This window comes from Canis aureus, chromosome 16 (genome assembly GCF_053574225.1).
Source record: "Canis aureus isolate CA01 chromosome 16, VMU_Caureus_v.1.0, whole genome shotgun sequence".
In the NCBI taxonomy this organism is placed as follows: Eukaryota; Metazoa; Chordata; class Mammalia; order Carnivora; family Canidae; genus Canis; species Canis aureus.
The window spans coordinates 28,037,450-28,058,643 of NC_135626.1; the positions used below are offsets into that span (position 1 = coordinate 28,037,450).

Sequence of the window (21,194 nt, forward strand, 5' to 3'; positions counted from 1 at the left end):
CCTGCTGCTCCCTCTACCTATGTCTCTGCCTCTTTCTCTGTATCTCTCATGAATAAATAAATAAAATCTTAAAAAAAAAAAAAAAACCCACAAAACCAAAGAAAATGAAAGCCCTCCCTCTCAAATCCTTGTCCCCATAGGGATCCATTGCTAACATTTTGGTGCCTGTCCTTCTAGATGTTTATCGCTACATAGATATAGCCACACTGTCACACTCTCGTGTAGAAGCATTTTTGGGGCATCTGGGTGGCTCTGTTGGTTGAACTTCCGACTCTTGATTTCAGCTCAGGTCATAATCTCAGGGTCATGGGGTCGAGCCCTGCATTGGGCTCTGTATTCAGTAGGAAGTCTGCTTGAGATTCTCTTTCTCTCTCCTTCTGCCCCTTCCCTCCATGCTTGCTCATTCTCTCTCTCTCTCAAATAAATAGATATATCTTAAAAAAAAGAAACATTTGTAAGATACAAAAACAATCATATTTTGCATACTGTTCTGCAAGTTGTTTTTCCCATGTTGTAATAGGCTGTCACCCCCTAAAGCACATATAAACCTGTTTTATTGCTTTAGTGGCTGCATTTAACAGTCTAAAATCAGAGTGTAGCATAATTTATGTAACCAGTTTCCTATTGCTAATTTAGGTGATTTCTGGCTTTTTACAAATATCATTATTGGGAATGCTATAATTAACATCCTTAATTATATGTATGTTCTTAAAAACAATTGTGGTAAAATACATATAATATTTACTATCTGAACCATTTTTAAGTATATAGTTCACTAGTATTACCTTATATGTGTATCTTTGCATTTGTGTTAATACTTTTTTTTTTTTTTTAATTTTTATTTACTTATGATAGTCACAGAGAGAGAGAGAGGCAGAAACACAGGCAGAGGGAGAAGCAGGCTCCATGCACCGGGAGCCAAACCGCTGCGCCACCCAGGGATCCCTGTGTTAATACTTTTGCCAGATAAATTCCTAGAAATGAAAGTTAAAGGGATAGGTACATTTCAAATTTCGATCTTTGTTTATTGGTGGAAGATTCTTAAAGTTAAAATATAACTTAAATTGTTAGTTAAGGGGATCCCTGGGTGGCTCAGTGGTTTAGTGCCTGCCTTTGGCCCAGAGTGCGATCCTGGAGTCCCGGGATCGAGTCCCGCATCGGGCTCCCGGCATGGAGCCTGCTTCTCCCTCCTCCTGTGTCTCTGCCTCTCTCTCTGTGTGTGTCTATGACGAATAAATAAATAAATAAATCTTAAACAAAATTTGTTGGTTAAATATTATAAAGGATAACAAAAACCCACCCCTCTAAATTATTGGTTTTAGAATGTTGAGTCCATGGTCAAGGGCTCACGGATAGGCTTCAGGAATTCTGTGATTTCTTCTTTCCTAAACTATGCAGAATTTGGGTACAGGTTCGTAAGTTTACTTTTCCAGGGAGAGGGTCCAGAACTTATCAAATTATCAGTACATTCTATCACGTATTTAAAAATCACTCCCTTAAATTAGTATCTAATTTTTCCCATTTAAAAAAAATATTTTATTTATTTATTTAAGAGGGAGAGAGAGAGCATGAGCCAGGCAAGGGGCATTGGGAGAGGGAGAAGCACAGCACAGCAGGGAGTCCAATGTGGGACTTGATCCTAGGACCACAGTCAAGCTGAAGTCAGATACTTAACCGACTGAGCCACCCAGGTGCCCCTAATATCTAATATTTCAATTCAGTAAATGTTTCTTTAATACCTATTAGTTGCCTAATACTGTACAAGTTTGTGGGCGATACCAAAGAAATAGAAGATATTGATCCTATTTAGGATACTTTTTTTTTTTTAAGATTTTATTTATTTATTCATGAGAGACACAGAGAGAGAGAGAGGTGGAGACACAGGCAGAGGGCTGTAGAGCCCGACGTGGGACTCTACCCCGGGTCTCCAGGGTCACACCCTGGGCCAAAGGCGGTGCTAAGCCGCAGAGCCACCCGGGCTGCCCTATATAGGATACTTTTAAAAAGCTGTAATAAGACAGATATAGGACAACTAGAGATCAGTTCTAAGCATCTAAGCAAATAAGAATATGTGTAGTTCAAAGCTATTGGGAGAAATGAGAATTTAGAAGGAGGTCATTTGGTGACTGTTTACTTAGAGAAGTTTTCTTTCTTTCTTTTTTTTTTTTAAGATTTTATTTATTTATTCATGACACACACACACACAGAAAGAGAGGCAGAGACACAAGGCAGAGGGAGAAGGAGTCTCCATGCAGGGAACCTCATGTGGGACTCGATCCCAGGTCTCCAGGATCACACCTTGGGCTGAAGGTGGCGCTAAACCGCTGAGCCACCCGAGCTGCCCACTTAGAGAAGTTTTCATGGAAGACCTGGCAGGAGCCTTGGCTACTTGTGTCTTTAGCATCTGGCTCAGGGCCTGGCACATAATAGGTGCTTTAGTAAATAAATGCTTAAATGAACAAACGAATGGAATGAAGGGAGTTGTGAGCTTGGTAACAAGGTAGTGGAGAGGGGTCCAAAGGAATTTGATAGGGGCACCTGGTGGCTCAGTCAATTAACCATCTGCCTTCAGCTCAAGTCTTGATCCTGGGATGGAGCCCCACATCAGACTTCCTGCTCCGCGGGGAGTCTGCTTCTCCCTTTCCTTCTGCCCCCCACTCGTGCACTCTCTTTCTCTCTCAAAATAAATTAAAAAATCTTTAAAACAAAACAAAACAATTGGTTGCATGAAAGATAGTTTTTTTTTTTTTTTAATTTTTACTTATTTATGATAGTCACAGAGAGAGAGAGAGAGAGAGAGACACAGGCAGAGGGAGAAGCAGGCTCCATGCACTGGGAGCCCGCTGTGGGACTCGATCCCGGGCCTCCGGGATCGTGCCCTGGGCCAAAGGCAGGCGCCAAACCGCTGCGCCACCCGGGGATCCCGAAAGATAGTTTTAAGAGCAAAAGTACCTCTCCAGAGCTGGGAGGGACTAGAAAGGGGCCATTTTGAGGAATAGAAATGAATACAGGATAGTTCATTGAAGGCTTAAATATTACCCTGAGTTTATTTTGATTCACTTGTCAATAGTAATGCACTGTAGGAAGTCATTGTGACCTGGTGACAATGGGATTTCTGGAGAATGAGTCAGTGCGGTGGGTAGTTGGAAGCACAGAGATCAGCCAACACTGTTGTAATTTAGATAGAAGAGTTTGGAAAAGAGAAAGGATTAAAATCGGAGACTTTATAGAGAAGGCATTAGCAGATTATGGAGTGACTGAATGTGGGAGGAGTGTAGAAGTGTAGAGTAGAGGGTGCCTGTCAAAGACAGGTCCTAAGTCTCTGAGTTTAGAAACTAGGTGGATATTAGTACCAACTGAAAGACATTGGGAAGTTGAGAAGACAAGTCAGTTTGGGCAGGAGGAGAAGATACAGGCAGGTTGCGATTGATATATTATCAAAGGCTATAGGCCTTTGGAGAGTTGGATGGAGATAGATTTGGGGGACCAAGTAGTATGCAAAAAAAAAAAAAAGCTTTAACAGCTCACCTGACTTAACCTTTGGTTCTCTCTTTCCCTAGATCAAAAATGTCCTGCCCTTTTTAATTTTTACATTGAAGTCCCAACACACACACACACACACACACACACACACAAAAAGAAGTCCCAACACAGTCTGCTATCCTCAGCTCAAATCCTACTCTCTCTATGTAGCCTTCCCTGACCATCCTAGCTGGATGGGTTGTCTTTGTTCTAATCTCCTCAGGCATTATTTTCTCTACCAGCATTATTATTATTATTATTATTTTAAAAGATTTTATTTATTTATTTTAGAGGGAGAGAGAACATATGTGAGCAGAGGGATGGGCAGAGGGAGAGAGAGAATCTCAGGCCGACTCTGCACTTATTGTGGAGCCCAACAGAGGGCTCCAACCCATGACCCTGGGATCGTGACCTAAACCTAAACCAAGAGTCAGTTGCTTAACCAACTGAGCCACCCAAGTGCCCCTCTGCCAGAATTATTGATTAATTTTTTTGTGCAGGTAGGAATCAGCTGTGGAGGATGGCAGGTTGTTGATATTGTTGAATTTGGGTCAAGAATACATGGGAAGTCTTTATATTTTTCTACTTTTGTATGTCTGAAAGTTTCCATAATAAAAAAGTAAAACAAAAACCCAAGTTAGCTGTGGGTACTTTTTAAATATACAGATATCTGGTTCTCACTCTTCACCATTCTTATTCACAGGTCTTAGATGGGCCTGATTGTTTGTAGATCTAGAAGACTTATAGGAGCCCCTAATGTATACCAAACATTGAACCCTACTGATCTGTTTCATTCAGTTGATACCTAGCAGTGGACACTTGATGTTAGATTTTAAGCTCGTTTATTCATTTCTCAAATTGTTTGGGGGGATCCCTGGGTGGCTCAGCAGTTTAGTGCCTGTCTTCGGCCCAGGGCATGATCCTGGAGTCCCAGGATCAAGTCCCACATTGGGCTCCCTGCATGGAGCCTGCTTCTCCCTCTGCCTGTGTCTCTCATGAATAAATAAATAAAATCTTTAAAAAAAAATTGTTTGATTGGTGCTAGGGATTCAAATCAGAGACAGAGCTGCCCTCAAGGCACTTTCATAGCAGGAGATAAACAAGTAAACAGGAAGTACAACAATATGGGAAGTACTGAGCAATGTGCTTTGCAGTGGATTATTTTGTTTAATCTTCACGATGGCTTTAAGAGGTAGGTACCATTACCTGAGGGAACTAGGCTTAGAGAAGTTAAGGTTGCATAGTTAAAAATTTGCCAGGCTGGGATTTGAGCCCGGGCTATGGGACTCCAGAGACTATAATCAGCACCATTGCTATTGCCTTCCTGGAATTTCATACAAAACAAACAAACAAATAAATAATCAAAATTGATCCCAAAAGTAAAATCACACATAAAAATATTTAAAAAACATATTAAGTTTCAAAAGCCAAACACTTAAAAAATCAGCTGTATTTTAACTCAAACTTTGAGGGATTTTTCTGTATGGGTGGAACTGACCAAAGCATCTGGAAATAGGAGTCTAGTTAAGTCTCCACTGTTACCTGGCAAGTTTCCCTGAAGCATTCATTGTTCTAAGGACTTTTGAAATGTGTTAAAAATCAGACATTCTTGAAAATGTCTGTTACCCGTTTGGTGTGCATGAATGCCTCTAGAACTCCTGAGTGCTTTATCCTAGGGGAAGTTTCCATGGTGACTTAGGACTCCAAACATACACTGCTGCTAAGTTGGTTGTAAAAGGCTGTCTTGGTTACTACTGTGAGGAAGGGATCATTTATAATAAAGAAAGGAGTAAAAATGACAAGTTGTGAGTGTAGTCTTAGTAAGTTGGTTGTAGGCCGCCTGTAGTTTGAATCCTCATAGCATCTCTATAAGGTATAATTTATGATAATCATTTTATAGGGGAGGAAATCACGTCTAGAAGGTTAAATAATTTACCTGTAGCTGTACGGCTAATCAGTATCAGAACCAATATCATCTAGCTCCAAAACTTTTCCTTCCTACTGTGTGTGACAGAGGCAGTTGGTTGTGAGATTTATGATTCAGGTGTAGTCCTGGTTGGTATTGCAGATATAGAGGGCATTGAAATAATGGGAGTGGTTGAGATTGTCCAGGGAGATTGTGTAGGGTGAGGACTGATAAAAGCTGTGGATGGATCCTGGGTTCTGAAGGACAGAGCTCATGTCCTTCGCTTTTTGCACAGTAAACTTGTTGCAGTGAACATTGGTTCTTTGTAATCTAAAATGTGATTTCTTATGAACTCTGGCTTTGATGTTGCTTTGATGGTCTGATTCTATATATTGGAGATGGCTCCCATTTACTGACCTGGAGATGTTGTGTTTGTCATTCCAGATTACCTAAAACCAGATCTATGGATGATCTGCTTTCTGCCTGTGACACAAGCAGCCCCCTGACCCGCACGTCCAGTGACCCTAACCTCAATAACCACTGTCAGGAGACCAGAGTAGGCCTGGAGCCCTGGCATAGCAATCCTGAGGGATCAGAGACCTTTGTGGAATCTGGGATAGGAGGTCCTCAGCAGACCGTAGGAGAAATAGGTCTTCCTTCCTCTCTGCCCAGCAGCCAGAAAGACTACTTGAGCAATAAACCTTTCAAGAGTCATGGAAGCTGTTCTCCAAGTTACAAACTGCTTAGTACTGCAGTGCCCCAGGGAATGAAGAGTAACGTCTCTGATCCTGAGATCAAAGTCCTAGAAGAGACTAAGGAACCAGCTCCAGACCCTCCTGCCTCCAATGAGCTGAGTAGGACTTTAGATGGCACGGAGGAGCCACCTGAACATTGTCCTGAAAAAGAAGCTGTCAGTACACTCTCTGAAGTTGTTTCCAACAAATGTAATGGAGTTTGTGATTTTCCCGAGTCTTCCCAGGACTCCCTTACTGGTGCCCCCCAGCGGGCCTTGCTAGATTCCATGCTAGGTGTGCCCTTCAGATGCGTTCCAGATCACAGTCTGGGCACCCTTTGTAGCCCACTGAGTGCTACCTGCCAAACTCCTCCAGAGCCAAGCACTGACTTCCTCAGCCAGGATCCCCCAGGGTCTGTGGCAAGTATCTCCCACCAGGAACAGCCTAGTTCTGTGCCAGAGCTGATTCATAGGGAGGAATACACTGGCAAAAGAGGGAATAATAGGAATGGGCAGTTATTGGAAAATCCTCGCTTTGGCAAAGTGCCATTGGAATTGACCCGAAAGCCAATTTCTCAGAGCCAGATCAGTGAGTTCTCTTTTTTAGGATCCAACTGGGACAGCTTCCAAGGGATGGTGACTTCATTCCCAAGTGGGGAGACCACTCCTCGGCGGCTGCTTTCCTATGGCTGTTGTAGCAAGAGGTCAAACAACAAGCAAGTGCGGGCAACAGGGCCCTGCTTTGGGGGCCAGTGGGCTCAGAGAGAAGGGGTGAAGTCACCAGTCTGTTCTAGTCATTCCAATGGACACTGTACTGGTCCAGGAGGAAAAAACAACCGGATGTGGTTTTCCAGTCATCCAAAGCAGGTCTCCGGCACAAAGCCTGTTCCACTGAGCTGCCCTTCTCCAGTGCCTCCTCTTTACCTGGATGATGATGGACTCCCCTTTCCCACGGATGTGATCCAGCATAGATTACGGCAAATTGAAGCAGGGTACAAGCAAGAGGTGGAGCAGCTACGTCGACAAGTGCGTGAGCTTCAGATGAGGCTGGATATCCGTCACTGCTGTGCCCCTCCAGCAGAGCCCCCTATGGACTATGAGGATGATTTTGTAAGTATTCACTACTGCTGTCCATCCATTTGTTTATTTATCCAGCCTTCCATCCACTCAACATTTATTCATTGGGTACTTGCTATGTGGCACTGTGTTAGGTGGTCGGGCTATAGGATGAAGGACATAGTCTCTGCTTTCAAGGAGCTCACAGTGTATTGGGAGAGATAAGCAGACAACTAGAATGATGTTCTTAGGTGTTACCATGGAAGTAAGTATCAGGTATTGGGGGCTGGGGTGGAGTGAAGGCTTTCCTGAGAAGAAAAGTTTGAGTTGAGTGCTGAAGAATTTGTTATTTTTCACTAGGTAGACAGTGAAAAGGAAATACGATTCTCAAAAGCATGGAGGCAATAAGTACTCCAATGGGATGGCTTGGACGAAGGGGTAGGGGTTTGTGTGTGTGTGTGTGTGTGTGTGTACACGTGCATGTACAGATGTGCTGGGACCATTAGGGAGGGAGTTGGGTAGTGAGGCAGGAGCTTATATTGGAGAAGTAGACAGGGATTGGAAAGGTCAGCTTGAGATCCCTTCTTGTTCTACCCTCAAGGCAGCAGAATTTTTGGCCACTATCATGATCAGAATTGTATTTTAATAATACTCCCCTAGCAATAATGTGTCAAGTGGATAAGGCAGTTGAAACCTAGGTTGGGAGGCTGGTTAAAATGTTTTGGAATAATCCAAGTGAGAAATGATGAGGACTGTCTAGGCTTCACTGTGTTGGGAGCCCTACAGTTTGGGCACAGAATTCTTGGGGAGCTTCTAGGAGTCACCTTCTTGGCCACAATATCCTATCATCAACACAGATACTTCCCTTCCTCCTGTTAAGACATTCCCACTTGCCTGCCGCTCACTTGCTGGGATGAGATGGTCAGGGCTAACAACTTACTATTCAGGGGTAATGGTTTAAAACAGGAGTCAGTGAACTCTCTTTGATAAGGGGCCATATATTAAATACTTTAGACTTTGTTGGACATACAGTCTCTGTCCCACCTGTTTGACTCTGCTGTTACAGTATAAAAGTAGCCAAAAACATACATCAGTAAATAAGTGTGGTTGTCTTCCAATATACCTTGATTACAAAAAAGGCAGTGGACTAGATTTGGCCTGTGGGCCATAGTTTGTGAACCCTGGTTTAGAATGTAATGAGAAATATCGCCACACTGTGATAAAGTATATTGGTTAAGAGCATGGATCTGAAGGCAAAGTTCAAGTCGACCCTTGAACAACTCAGGGGTTAAGGTGCTGACCTCTTGTGTAGTCAAAAATCCACATATAACTTTAACTTAACCACAGGTAGCCTACTGTTGACCAGAAGCATTACTGATAATACAGTCAATTAACATATATTTTGTATGTTAGATATATTGTATGCAGTATTCTTATAGTAAAGTAAGCTGGAAAAAAGAAAATGTTATTAAGAAAATTATAAGAAAGAAAAAAATCCATAGTAATGTACTGTATTTCTTGAAAAGTATCTGCACCCAAGTGGACCCATGCAATTCAAACCTGTGTTGTTCAAGGATCAACTGTACTAGGTTTAAATTTCAGGCTTATTACTATCTCTTGACTTTCTCAGGGCTTAGTTTCCTTATTTGTAAAATAGGGATGATAATAATAGTACACATCATAAGATTCTTGGGACGAATTAAAGTTCATGCATGTAATGTACTTAGAATAGTACCTGATGCACAGTAAACAGTAAATGTTAGTGATGGTGAAGATGGTGCTGAGATCTTTGCCTTTTCTTCAGACATGTTTGAAGGAGTCAGATGGCAGTGATATTGAAGATTTTGGCTCTGATCACAGTGAAGACTGCCTTTCTGAAGCAAGCTGGGAACCTGTTGATAAGAAAGAGACTGAGGTATGTGCAGGCGAATGCATACTTACATGAAGCATCGAGTCCTCATATTTCTCAGAGACGAGTGGCACGCTATAGATGAAGCTCTCTCCTAGATGAATGTCTTTTTAGACAAGTAGTGGCCAAGTAGAAAGACAGATCTTGTTGATGTCTCCTGGGATGCTTTCCTTGCTGCAGTGTTGCGCTTCCACTTGGTTGACAAGGACCTGGAATTTTTCCTTGTGCCTTCTGTTAGGTGACTCGCTGGGTTCCAGACCATATGGCATCACATTGCTATAACTGTGACTGTGAATTCTGGTTGGCCAAACGAAGACACCACTGCAGGTAAGATGTTCTGTATGATTCTGTATGGCTCATAAAGCAGTGACATACACGTATGTAAGCTAAACTGAGTTAATCTGAAAACGGATATATCTTTATCAGGATAATTTTTTTGTTTTCGTCCAACTGTTCTCTTTATTATTCATGTAAGGCCTTTGCAAGTGTTATTTCTTCTCAGTACACAGGCATTTCTGATGAACTCTTCTTTGTGCTTTGGCAGAAATTGTGGGAATGTGTTTTGTGCTGGCTGCTGCCACCTGAAGTTGCCCATTCCTGATCAACAACTCTATGACCCAGTTCTCGTCTGTAACTCATGTTACGAACACATCCAAGTATCTCGTGCCAGGGAACTCATGAGCCAACATCTGAAGAAACCCATTGCTACAGCTTCCAGCTGAATGCCAGAGGAGATGACCTGTCCAATTTTAGCAGGTTTGAAGGGAGGATCTGCTTCAGGTGTAGTTTTGAAGGTTCCTTGGTGTGGTGGCTCATGAAATCACAGAGCTCAAAGATACCGTCTTGAGAAATCCTCCTTGGTACCATGAGACTGGAGCAGAGGAATTCCAATTTGGCAGGAGGTCTTAACTGGTGAGACCCTCACCTTGGGGTAATGGTCCTGGATCCAGACCCAGAGTCTGGAAGCTTCATTTGAGTTGGTGACTCCCGCTTTTCTCCTGGGGGGGGATGGGGTGGGGGGTATGTGTGTCACAAGATGATGATTTCATAAATACTGCCTGATGATGTGTGCCCCAAACAGCAATAGAAAGGCATATGTATAACCAAACTCCAAGTGATAAACAGATCCATCTCTCTTCCACCTTGAAAAAAAGCAGATTCTAGTATATAAGATAGGAATTCCTATCCTATTTGAAATGAACTATATCCTGTTCCTCTGTGCTCTGTATCTGTGCATGAAGGCTCAGTCTTTAGAGGCACTCCCTCTAGTTGCAGTAGTTCTGTCTTTCTGTGGAGTTTGGGTTAAAGATTGGTTCAGCAAGTGGAGGTTTTGCTGTATTTTTCACTTGGCTCATTAGCCAGCATCAGTGAATATTCAGTTTAGAGGGACAGTTCCTAAGGAGTGAGACACTTTTGGGAGCAGAGGAAAACTCTGCTTATGTTCAGTCCGGGCAAAAATCAGTTATTTTGAGCTGTGAAGGCAGTAGTCGTGGTTACTCAGTGGCAGCTCTTGAGGTATGCACTGTGAGAAATGAGAAGGGAAAAGCAGAAATGATCCTTGTCAAATATTTTCTGATTGTGCCCTGCTCTTTGCGCCTGACTTTTCCTAGTTGTCCTGGTGCTAACACAGGAGTTACACCTTGATCCTCTCCTGGCATGAAAATAAAACAATGGTTTTTTTGTTGTTATTGTTCCACGGCCCACTTCCCTCATGTTGTCTTTCCCTTGGCTGCTGCCTCCTCTGGGTCACACTGCTTCTTATCCTGAACACTTGACACCTCAAGGGTAGAATTTAGCATTTGGTTTTTACCTCCTAGAATATGCTGTTTGGTATGTGAGGGTTTCAGTACAAATGCTGCTGTCTATTTCTGTGCACTTAACAATGGAACCCAAACAGAAGAGAATAAAGCCTTGATACCAAAATTGGGGGAGAAGATGTGTCCATTTGGACCAAACATTGTTTTTCTTTGTTTTGTTTCATCTTAATATGTACCAGTGGCACTTAACCAAAAGATACAGTGATATAGCCATGTACTGTGGTTGGGACAGATATAGTCTCCTTGACCTGTAATGAAACCACTAGTATTTCCTTTATACATTTTCCTTAATCCATTGGTGTATAAAAGGTAAATTACACTTAGGCTTATCCTGTTTTAAAACTATGGTAGCTGTCTGTCTAACTGCTACTTTAATGTTGCTTCCTAGAAAAAAAAAATTCATTTGAAAATAAAGAGGATCTGCATTTAGAACAAGAATTGTTACTTGTCCTGACCTTTCCTTCAGTCCTACAGAGAAGCATCTGTGCTTTTATACTTGTCATGGATGTAACCTAAAAAGTTTTGGCGTATTTAGGTCAGCCTAGCAGAACTTTTTTTTTTTTTTTTTTGTTTAAATGGAGTTGAATAATGGAGATTTGTGTCTGGGAAATTCCTGAGATCATTGAAAAAGTAACAAACTATTCCTTGTCTCTGATACATAAAATTCTCCTAAGCATTTTCTCAATCATTAAAATTTACTGCCAGTTTCGAGTGGCTTTTTAATTAACTTGACTTTCATTGCACCTCACTCTGCCCATTTTCAGGGGGAGTAGGATTGGTAACATTTGAGGAGACTGTATCTTGTCTACTTTGTGTGGCTGTTTTGAGGGACTGTCCCATCAGTAAACATACTGCATGGCCTTGGAGAGAGACTCTGGGCTCGTGGCTCAGAGGTATTCATCAAATACTCCTTTCAGAGCTCTTGTGGGTGTAAGTGACATGATGTGGCCAAAAATCCAAACTGTGCAGTTGCGTTGTGACAAACATGCAATGTGCTGTAAAAACTCAATACAATTTAAATAAAATCTCTATATTAGTGCTGCTTTGTTGGGTCTTTTTATTCATTTTAATTTCTAAGAAAACTTAATCATTTTTCTTTGATTAAAATGTACTCCTTCCTCCCAGCCCTTTCCATTTTAAAAAGTTATTTTTTTATTTATGAGAGACAGAGAGTGAAGCAGAGACACAGGCAGAGGGAGAAGCAGGCTCCATGCAGGGAACCCGACGTGGGACTCGATCCCAGGTCTCCAGGATCAGGCCCTGGGCCAAAGGCAGCGTTAAACCGCTGAGCCACTGGGGCTGCCCCTCTTTCATTTTTAACAGCTCCTGCTACATTATTTATTGATCGGACAGGGGTGTATCCTTATGGATACTATAGAATTCTGTCCCATCTCATGTGAGGTTTGTTTCTGTTTAATGTCTAAGGTGGCACCAGCTGGTTGACCAGGCACACAGGATTGTATTCAGTCTTCGGATTCCCTCCTCATAGGCCTCTCCGTTCTCATCCTGCCTCGAGTAAACCTGTACTGAGCCAAATTATTGCCCTAAGAGGGTCTATTTAAAAACACATAAAATGTTACTATGTAAAAGGTGAATTTGTTTCCGGAGGATACCATAGCCCCATCGCCATTTTTATTTTGGAGAAACAAACAGTTTAACTGTTAGTTTACACTTAGTTTATAGCTACTCAGATTAGAGAGTTGGGCCCTTTGTTCTCCAGAATGGCCAACTTTGAATCGCGAAGTGCACACTTTGGGAATTCTAAATCCCCCACACGCTGGCTGAAGTGATAAACAGGAGTCTTGGTATTCCTGGCCGGATAATCGGGCTTATCTCTTCGCAGGACTGAACGCGACGTGGAGGGCAGCGGCTCCTCCCAAGCCCGGCGGTTTGGGGACGGCGGCGAGGGAAGGCGAGCGGCCGCGGCAGCGCCTCACGCTGCTGCACGCGGCGGGGCTCGACGCGGCGTCGGGCGTGCCCTGCGGCGCGGCGTCCAGGGGGCGGGCCGGCTCGTGCCGCGTCCGGCCGCGCGGCGAGAACTCGAGGCCCCATTGGCCGCGCTGCAAGGCGCGGCGGGGCGCTCGTGCGCCAACGGTCCCAGGGTCCGCGGCGGCCGGGCACAGGCCGGAGGGGGCAGGGCGCAGCGAAGGCCTGGCGAAGGGGGAGGGGGGGATCGAGAACGGGGTGGGAGAGCCAGGCTTGGCGGGGCGAGGCCCAGAGCCCGGGTGGGGGCGATGGAGGAGGCGCTGCTCTCCACCCCCATCAATCCCAACAACTTCCCCGCCAAGCTGTGGCGGTTGGTGAACAGTCCCCGGTACCGCTCGATCCGCTGGGACGGTCGTGGCGAGGGGCTGCTCATCGACCAGCCGCTCTTCGAGGCCGAGCTGCTCAGCCCGCCCGGGGCGGGGGCCGGGGGCGGCGGCGGCGGGGGCGGCGGCGGCGGCGGGGGCGGCGTTGGGGGTGCCGGGGCCGGGGCCGAGCCCGAGCTCTTCAAGACCACCAACTTCACCAGCTTCATCCGCCAGCTCAACCTCTACGGCTTCCGCAAGGTGGTGCTGGGCGGGCCGGGCGCGGCGGGGCCCGGGCCGGGACCAGGGGGCGGTGGGCCGGCTGGCGACGGGCCGCTCCACCACTTCCACAGCCCGCACTTCCGCCGCGACCAGCCACAGCTGCTCGTACACCTCAAGAGGCTCACCAGCGCCAACAAGGCCAAGCTGGCGGCCGGCCTGGAGGTGCCCTGCCGGCCGCCCAACCGCTTCCAGAGGCTCCTCATCACGTCGGCCTCGGCCTCGGCCTCCGCCTCCGCCTCCGCCTCCACCTCCCCGCTGCAGCACCAGGAGCCACCGCCGCCCGCGGGGCCCCGGCCCGAGCCGCACGGTGAGTCCTCCTTACCTGTGGCAGGGGCACATGGGGCGTCAGGGAGCAACCGCCACCTCCGAGGGCATCTCGCACAGCCAGCCCCTTGCTGCCGTGCTTCCCGAGAGGTAGGCCACGGCACCTCCGCGGTTTCCAGCACCCCGCTTCCCGCCACTACCGCCCCGGGAAAGAGGCCGTGGGCTTCCGGCCCCTTCTGGTTACTTGTCCGCTGGTGGCCGAAGGGACCTCTGCTGAAGGCTTTCTGCTGTTCCCGGCCCCTCCTGAACTCCAAGCCTCCATAACCACTTACCTTCCCGAGACCCCGGCCTTACCTTGAACATCTAGAATGAATAAGTAGCCCTTTGTCGAAGCATTAGGTTGGGAAAAAGGGTCTCCTTTGCACTAATGGGAAATGAAGCAGAGTTACAGTAGAGGGTAAGCGTATGACGGCCAAGGTGGGAAGGAACCAAGTCACGGCCAGGAAAACTTAGGACGTGTCTACCAACCACCTTGAGTGGAAGCATGTCCTTGAAGAGACAGGCCATCCTCCTGACACATGACTCACTGACACATCCGAGAAATCTTATTAGAGATGTCCTTGACAGTACTGGTAGGTTCCAAGGAATGTATGGAAAGGCCGACATTGTTTACGTATCCTAAGAGTGAAAACATAGTAATATATTTAATTGTTTATAAGATATTGTTCGTGCTTACAATGAACTGGCTAAACGTTTCTTTCATTGTAACTAATTAGAGCCGATGTTTACCTAAGGTGTTATGGTTAGGCAAACACTAGGCAAAAATGGTTCTCATTACTGTCAAGTGTAGTTTAAGAGAATTGTAGAAAGTTCACATTTGCAGTCTTTGAATCTTTCACTCTACACTTTTCAGTATTGAAATAACTTTGTATGAATGCGTATTTACTAAAAGCTCAAAAATTCTCTGTGATAGAAAATTGTTTTACAAACTTGATTACTGATGCTCTTCCCCGAACTCTTCCAGGAAGGTGAGGGTGGCCACATTCCTTCCCTCTGTTTAGAGCCCATGATATGAGGCAGTATTCCAAGACAGCAACTGGATATAATAATGAGAATTCATTCTTTGCCTTCAGTAGAAACATTTTCACCATGTTAATTTGGATTTAACATAATATGTAAGGATTATTTTTCAGATATGGGAAACTTTAAAAATATACAAATAAAAGTAACGCTTTGTTCAGTTTAACCGAGGCCCAGGGTTATGAATGAGGAAGCATTTTGTTCATTTGGAATTTAGAAGATAAGAGATCATAAGCTTGTGTGTCTGTGGAGTTTAGAAGATAAGGGATTAGGTTAGAGTTCTAGCAACAACTTGGAAAAATAGCAGTGGCATAGGAATGTTCTAAAGGAATTCTAAAGGAATATTAAGCTACTTCCATGTGATGGCCATTGATTTTGGTGGGGAATTAAATGGGGAAAGGCAATGGAGATAATAACATGGCATCCATTTGGCAGAATCTCTGACATGGATATTTGTTTTTCAGGTTGTGTATCTGGTGGGCATAAGGAGAAAAGACTGGGAAGTGTGTTCTTGGGAGAAATAGGATAACCACTTCAGAGAAACATATATATGTGAATACATAAAAATAAGGTCTTGCTCACTTTTTTCATTTCTCCGACTTTCTTTCTCCTCACCTATGTTAAACCGAGTTGTATTCTAAGGATAGAGTCTATTTTATTTTTATTTATTTAAAAGATTTTTATTTATTTGAGAGAGAGCACAAGCAGGGGGAGTGGCAGAGGAAGAGGAAGAAGCAGATTCCCTGCTGAGCTGACAGCTGGCAGCTCCCAGGCCCCAGAGATCCTGGCCAGAGCTGAAGGCAGACTGAGCTACACAGGCACCTCCCATAGAGTCCATTTTAATTAAAGAAATACAGGGGCTGCCTATGGTCTGATTTTCTTCACTTATAGTTCATTTGGTCAGCATTTTAAAGATTATTTGTTGAATAACGTAAATTTAATTCATACTTTTGCAGTATTGGTAATACACCAATCCACATATAGCTAGATTATTGTAGTTTTCATGTATTTACTTTTTTCTTTTCTTTTCTGTTCTGTCAGTTAGTGCAGAAGGTATGTCATTTATGGATTGTCTACACCATAGGCTTGGTTCACTAGGGAATTGTCTTACTGGTGTGGGCAGGATATAATTCTATGTTCAAGAATACTGGGCCAGCTTTGCTTTAATTCTATGTTCTAAGCCCTTGGCTCTTTATTTCTCTTTATATAATTTTTATTCTACTTGAATCTTTCATTAGTTAAACCTGATTATACTGCTGCTTCTTAGTTTCCACTTGTGTTTACTGTGTTCTACTTCAGCTTATGGTTTGAATACTTTTTTTTTTTTAATAATAGAATCCTTTGTTTTAGTACCTACTTCTCTTATCTAGATCCATTGAACTAGCTGTCTTGTTCACCTTTCAGGAATGTACTTGATAAGAAATATGAAGATCACATGTTTTTCCCTTTTTTTTAAGTCCACTTTTGTTATTTTGTTCTTAAGTGGCAATTTATTTTACAATATTTGTTAAAACTTTCTAAACTAAGTAACAAGTCTGAGCAATAGTACATAATCTGTTTTAGCCTGGGGATAACAAGCTCTCAAGAGTCAAGTTTTGGGCAAGATGCAGGTTTTTTCCTGGGAATTGATTAGCTCAGATTCATTCATTCATTCATTCATTCATTCATTCATTTTAAAGATTTTATTTCATGAGATACACAGAGAAAGCAGAGACATAGGGAGAAGTAGGCTCCCTTGGAAAACCTGATGGAGAAGCTGAGGGAGAAGTAGGCTCCCTTGGGAAGCTTGATGGGGAACTCGATCGATCCTAGGACCCTGGATCACAACCTGAGCCAAAGGCAGACGCTCAACCGCTGAGCCACCCAGGCGCCCCTCAGATTGATTTATATAGAAGGAATAGGATTTTTAAAAACAAATCCATTGTGCCTTGCAATTATGGATTTAAACTTTGCCAAATATATCCTAAAGATGTTGTGAAAACATATAGGTGATAGTCTGTGAAGTTGATCAGAATAGAGCCCTATGAGATAACCCTTAACAATAAGAGCTGAAAATGTTTTAGTTCTTTATTTTATTTTTTAAAAAGATTTTATTTATTAATTCATGAGAGACACAGAGAGAGGCAGAGACACAGGCAGAAGGAGAAGCAGGCTCCATGCAGGGAGCCCGATGCAGGACTTGATCCCGGGACTTCAGGATCATGCCCTGGGCCAAAGGCAGGTGCTAAACCGCTGAGCCACCCAGGGATCCCTAGTTCTTAATTTTAAAAAACAAATGTAAAGGAATACCCTTGTAATGCTATCAGTGTTCTTATGTTAGCAGCATCTAAAAATCTATAAATATTTGGCTGTCACTCAGAGATTGTGACAGAAGTTGAATTTATATTTTAATTTGAGAATTCAAAGAGAATTCTTTAAGTAGCTGCTTAAATTATTGACAGTCTGCAAATTCATTAATAGCTTAACTCTAAAGAAGGTAGAAGAAGGGTTAGCTATTACACAGTGTACCAGTATGTAGTTTTAACATGTGAAGGATCCAAGGAAGAATCAAGTGGTGGGTAGTTTTAGACTTCAGAAATATCTGTTTTAAAGAGCAGAAAATATTTCTTTAGGTCTTAAAAGATTGCACTGGTAGTTCAAAGTGTGTATATGTATGGAATTGCTAGTCAAATACTATAAAAACTATCTTTTGTACTTCAGAGGAAAAGAAGAAACGCAGTTTTTAGGGGGTATATATGATTTGAATACAGTCTTCTGAACTAAGATTGTTTTTCTCCATTAGATTTAGACCTCTTGATTTCCAGGGCTTTAGATTTGTTTGTATATATATATGTATTTGTCTTGTTTTTGACATTAATGCTTTATTCCTTTATTTTATTTTTTATTTTTAAAAAATATTTAATTTATTTATTCATGAGAGACACGGGGAGAGAGAGAGGCAGAGACACAGGCAGAGAGGGAAGCAGGCTCCATGCAGGGAGCCCGACATGGGACTCAGTCCTGGGTCTCCAGGATCACACCCTGGGCTGAAGGCGGCGCTAAACCGCTGAGCCACCAGAGCTGCCCTGCTTTATTCCTTTAAAAAATTTTATCATTTCTAAGAGTGTGTTTTATGAAAATTGACTTGACTCAAACAGTGCCAAACCAGAATTTATTCCTTTAAAAAATTTTATCATTTCTAAGAGTGTGTTTTATGAAAATTGACTTGACTCAAACAGTGCCAAACCAGAAGTGGTTAAGAGTGCTCCTAATGCTTTATTTTTTTTTCTTGTTTCTTTTTCTTTTCTTTCCTTCTTCCTTTCCTTTCCTTTCCTTTCCTTTCCTTTCCTTTCCTTTCCTTTCCTTTCCTTTCGAGAAAGAGAGAGAGAGAGAGACAGAGAGCCTAAGGGGCAGAGGGAGAGAGAAGCTTAAGGAGGCTCCACACCCAGTGCAGAGCCCGAGGTGGGGCTTGATCTCATGACCTTGAGATCATGACCTGAGCCAGAATCAAGAGTCAAATGCTTAACCAACTGAGCCACACAGATACCACCTCTTGCGTTATTCTTTAGAGGAAATTAAACACCATAGAAATAGAATGAAAGATGCATAATACATTGAATGGGTTTACAATTTAAATATTTGGTAAAGTAGGTCTTTGAGTGTCATCTTTTACCATGTAGTTTAACAGATGAGCAGTACATAAATTAGACTTTCCCTGTTTTATAGATTGATTTAATGAAATAAATTGAAAGGAATTTGTGAACCACATAATTTAATACACAACACCCTTCCTGGGAATAAATTAGCTTAGCTTTATGTTCAAGAATTACAGTCTGAAAAATAAGTTCAGTTTGCCACGTGTATATTTTCTTTTTCCTCATTATATAGAATTGCCCTTTCTCTCTCTTCATCACCTTCACTTTTTAATTCCTTTCTACTTTACTAGGTGAGAGAAAGCAAGTATCAGAATCCCTAGGACTGGGTATGTGGATTTTTAACAAACTCTCCAGGTGATTTCAGATGTAAGTCCATCTTTGAGAGTCACTGATATATAGGAAGGGACTCTACTAGAGATACTCTGAAGAAAAAAAGACCATGGAAAATTTTGATTAGTTTAAGAAAGGAAGAAAAGAACTGAGTCAAAGTTTTCAAGCCTGACTTTTCGGCAAAGATTATCATAAAAAAAAAATTCTAAAGGGAGTAAAGAACATTAACTTTCTTTTTGGTTTGCATTATAGTTCTTATTTGATCGATACTTATTTCTTGAATGTATATTGTTGAGTGTCTACTTTCGTGCCTATTATTAAGATTTCTAAATGATTTGAAAGATTGGAATATCTAAAACTTCTATGAAGTAGTTTACAGGTTGGAAAAATCTGGGTCAATCACTTGAGGTAAAAAGGTAAGATGACTGAATCATTTATAAAAGGCTTTGAATATTGAATTTGACTTAACATTTGATTTAGTATTAGGGTTTGGCTACTTTGTCTCTTATGACAATAATACTGAGAAACAAGCCAAAGTTTATTTGATTACTTTTTAAAGCAGTATGTGTGCAATGTTGTATTCTGGATTCTCAGCTTGTTTTTACCAGAACTAAATTTCTGTTGTGTTAAAAATGGCTGAGAATTCAAAATATTCTTATTTTGTGACTTTTGGTTTACTAATTCAGTGGTCTAATGTAAAATTAGTAAATATGCTCTTCCTTTTTTTATGCAGGACCAGTGGCTGTTGGACAATTCCACCGGTCATTCCGGAGAGATAGTTTGTCTCCTTACTCCTATGTATCGACTTCATCCCACAACCACAGTACTTTCCCTCTGAAAGGTTTAGATCGGACTCCGATTCCTCCTAGAACATGGCAGAACTCCCTTGGAATGCACCCAGGACAAGTGGAAACGTCTCCCACTTTTTCAGATAAAGGGGTTCCATTTCCTGTACTGCAGAGGTTTCCAACTGAGGTTACCTATACCCTGCAGCCAAGTGCCACATCTGTACACGTTCAGCAAGGTCCTCAAACAATGGTCAGCTCCTCCCAAAAATATAATAACTACACACCCTCAGCGCAGTACTCCCAAGCTTACTATCCAACAGGTATGAAAAATTCAAGTTCAATAGCTTCTCTTAAAGTACTTTATTATAAACATTTATATTTTTAATGCATTTCTGCATGCTTAAAAATAGGAATACTCACCTAAGAAACGTCAAAGAATTCTCATCAGGGCATATTTTTAAGCGATATGTAAAATTTCATTGTGTTCTTAAGGATTATAAAAATTCTGTTGAGTACGTAAAAGTATATGGTTTCTAGTGAAACTTTGGTATCTTCGAAATGTGTCCTAGTAATGAAATTAGAACATAGTACTTTGGGACCTTGTTTTTAACTTTGCTGTTGGTGCAGCATTTTATTTCTTTTAACAAAAAATTATATATATGTTACAGTTGACCCTTGAACAATGTGGAATTGGGGAACTGACCCCCCATGCAGTTGCAAATCCGTGTATAACTTTTGACTTTCACCTAAACTTAACTACTAATTGCCTGTTCTTGACTGGAATCCTTACCTCCGATAACAAAGAGTTGACTAGCACATATTTTGTATGTTATATGTATTAAGTACTGTATTTTTACAATAAGCTAGAAAAAAGAAAATTTTTTTGATTTCTATTATGATTTTTAAGAAAATCATAATAGAAAATACATTTATGGGATGCCTGGGTGGCTCAGTGGTGGAGCACCTGCCTTTGGCTCAGGTCATGATCCCGGGGTCCTCAGATTGAGTCCCACATCAGGCTCCCAGGAGGGAGCGTGCTTCTCCCTCTGCCTATATCTCTGCCTCTCTCTGTGTCTCTCATGAATAAATAAATAAAATCTTAAAAAAAGAGAGAATACATTTATAATACTGTACTGTATCAAAACAACGTGGACCCACATAGTTCAAACTCATGTTGTTCCAAGGTCAACTGTATATACTGTATTTTTTAATGTTATAGGTGAGATTATATCATAATGAAATTTTAGTATCTCAGTAATGAAGTTTTTTTTTGTTTTGTTTTTTGTTTTTTAAAGATTTTATTTATTCATGAGAGACACACAGAGAGAAAGACAGAGAGGCAGAGACATAGGCAGGAGAAGCAGGCTCTTCACAGGGAGCCCGATGTAGGACTCAATTTCCGGGCCGGGGATTACGCCCTGAGCCAAAGGCAGACACTCAACCGCTGAGCTACTGAGGTGTTCCAGTAATGAAGTTTAATTAAAAAGCGTAATATCTGTTAAAACTAAATTATATTCTTTGGGTAGCCCTGGTGGTGCAGCGGTTTAGCACTGCCTGCAGCCCGGGGTATGATCCTGGAGAACC

The 21,194-nt window shown here is 42.4% G+C and overlaps 2 protein-coding genes and 1 long non-coding RNA gene across 8 annotated transcripts in view; 2 read left to right on the plus strand and 1 right to left on the minus strand.

Moving 5' to 3' along the window:
• The window catches only part of LOC144286270 (uncharacterized), a 26,881-nt gene extending 17,729 nt beyond the window's left edge, over positions 1-9,152 (minus strand). For all 3 annotated transcript variants that reach the window (XR_013354312.1, XR_013354313.1, XR_013354311.1), the window contains exons 1-2: positions 8,953-9,152; positions 7,086-7,255 (exon numbers count right to left, since the gene is read on the minus strand). This is a non-coding gene — a long non-coding RNA (uncharacterized LOC144286270). The remainder of the gene's footprint in view (positions 1-7,085; positions 7,256-8,952) is intronic.
• MTMR4 (myotubularin related protein 4) overlaps positions 1-11,981 on the plus strand; it is a 26,140-nt gene extending 14,159 nt beyond the window's left edge. For all 4 annotated transcript variants that reach the window (XM_077852503.1, XM_077852502.1, XM_077852505.1 and 1 more), the window contains 4 exons: positions 5,873-7,271; positions 9,022-9,132; positions 9,365-9,453; positions 9,671-11,981. In XM_077852503.1, the coding sequence (XP_077708629.1) occupies positions 5,873-7,271; positions 9,022-9,132; positions 9,365-9,453; positions 9,671-9,848 (1,777 nt within the window). In that variant the 3' untranslated portion in view covers positions 9,849-11,981. The remainder of the gene's footprint in view (positions 1-5,872; positions 7,272-9,021; positions 9,133-9,364; positions 9,454-9,670) is intronic.
• Positions 11,982-13,115: 1,134 nt separating this feature from the next.
• HSF5 (heat shock transcription factor 5) overlaps positions 13,116-21,194 on the plus strand; it is a 45,379-nt gene continuing 37,300 nt past the window's right edge. Inside the window, exons 1-2 of the mRNA XM_077852523.1 lie at positions 13,116-13,820; positions 19,556-19,930. Of these exons, the coding sequence (XP_077708649.1) occupies positions 13,178-13,820; positions 19,556-19,930 (1,018 nt within the window). The 5' untranslated portion in view covers positions 13,116-13,177. The remainder of the gene's footprint in view (positions 13,821-19,555; positions 19,931-21,194) is intronic.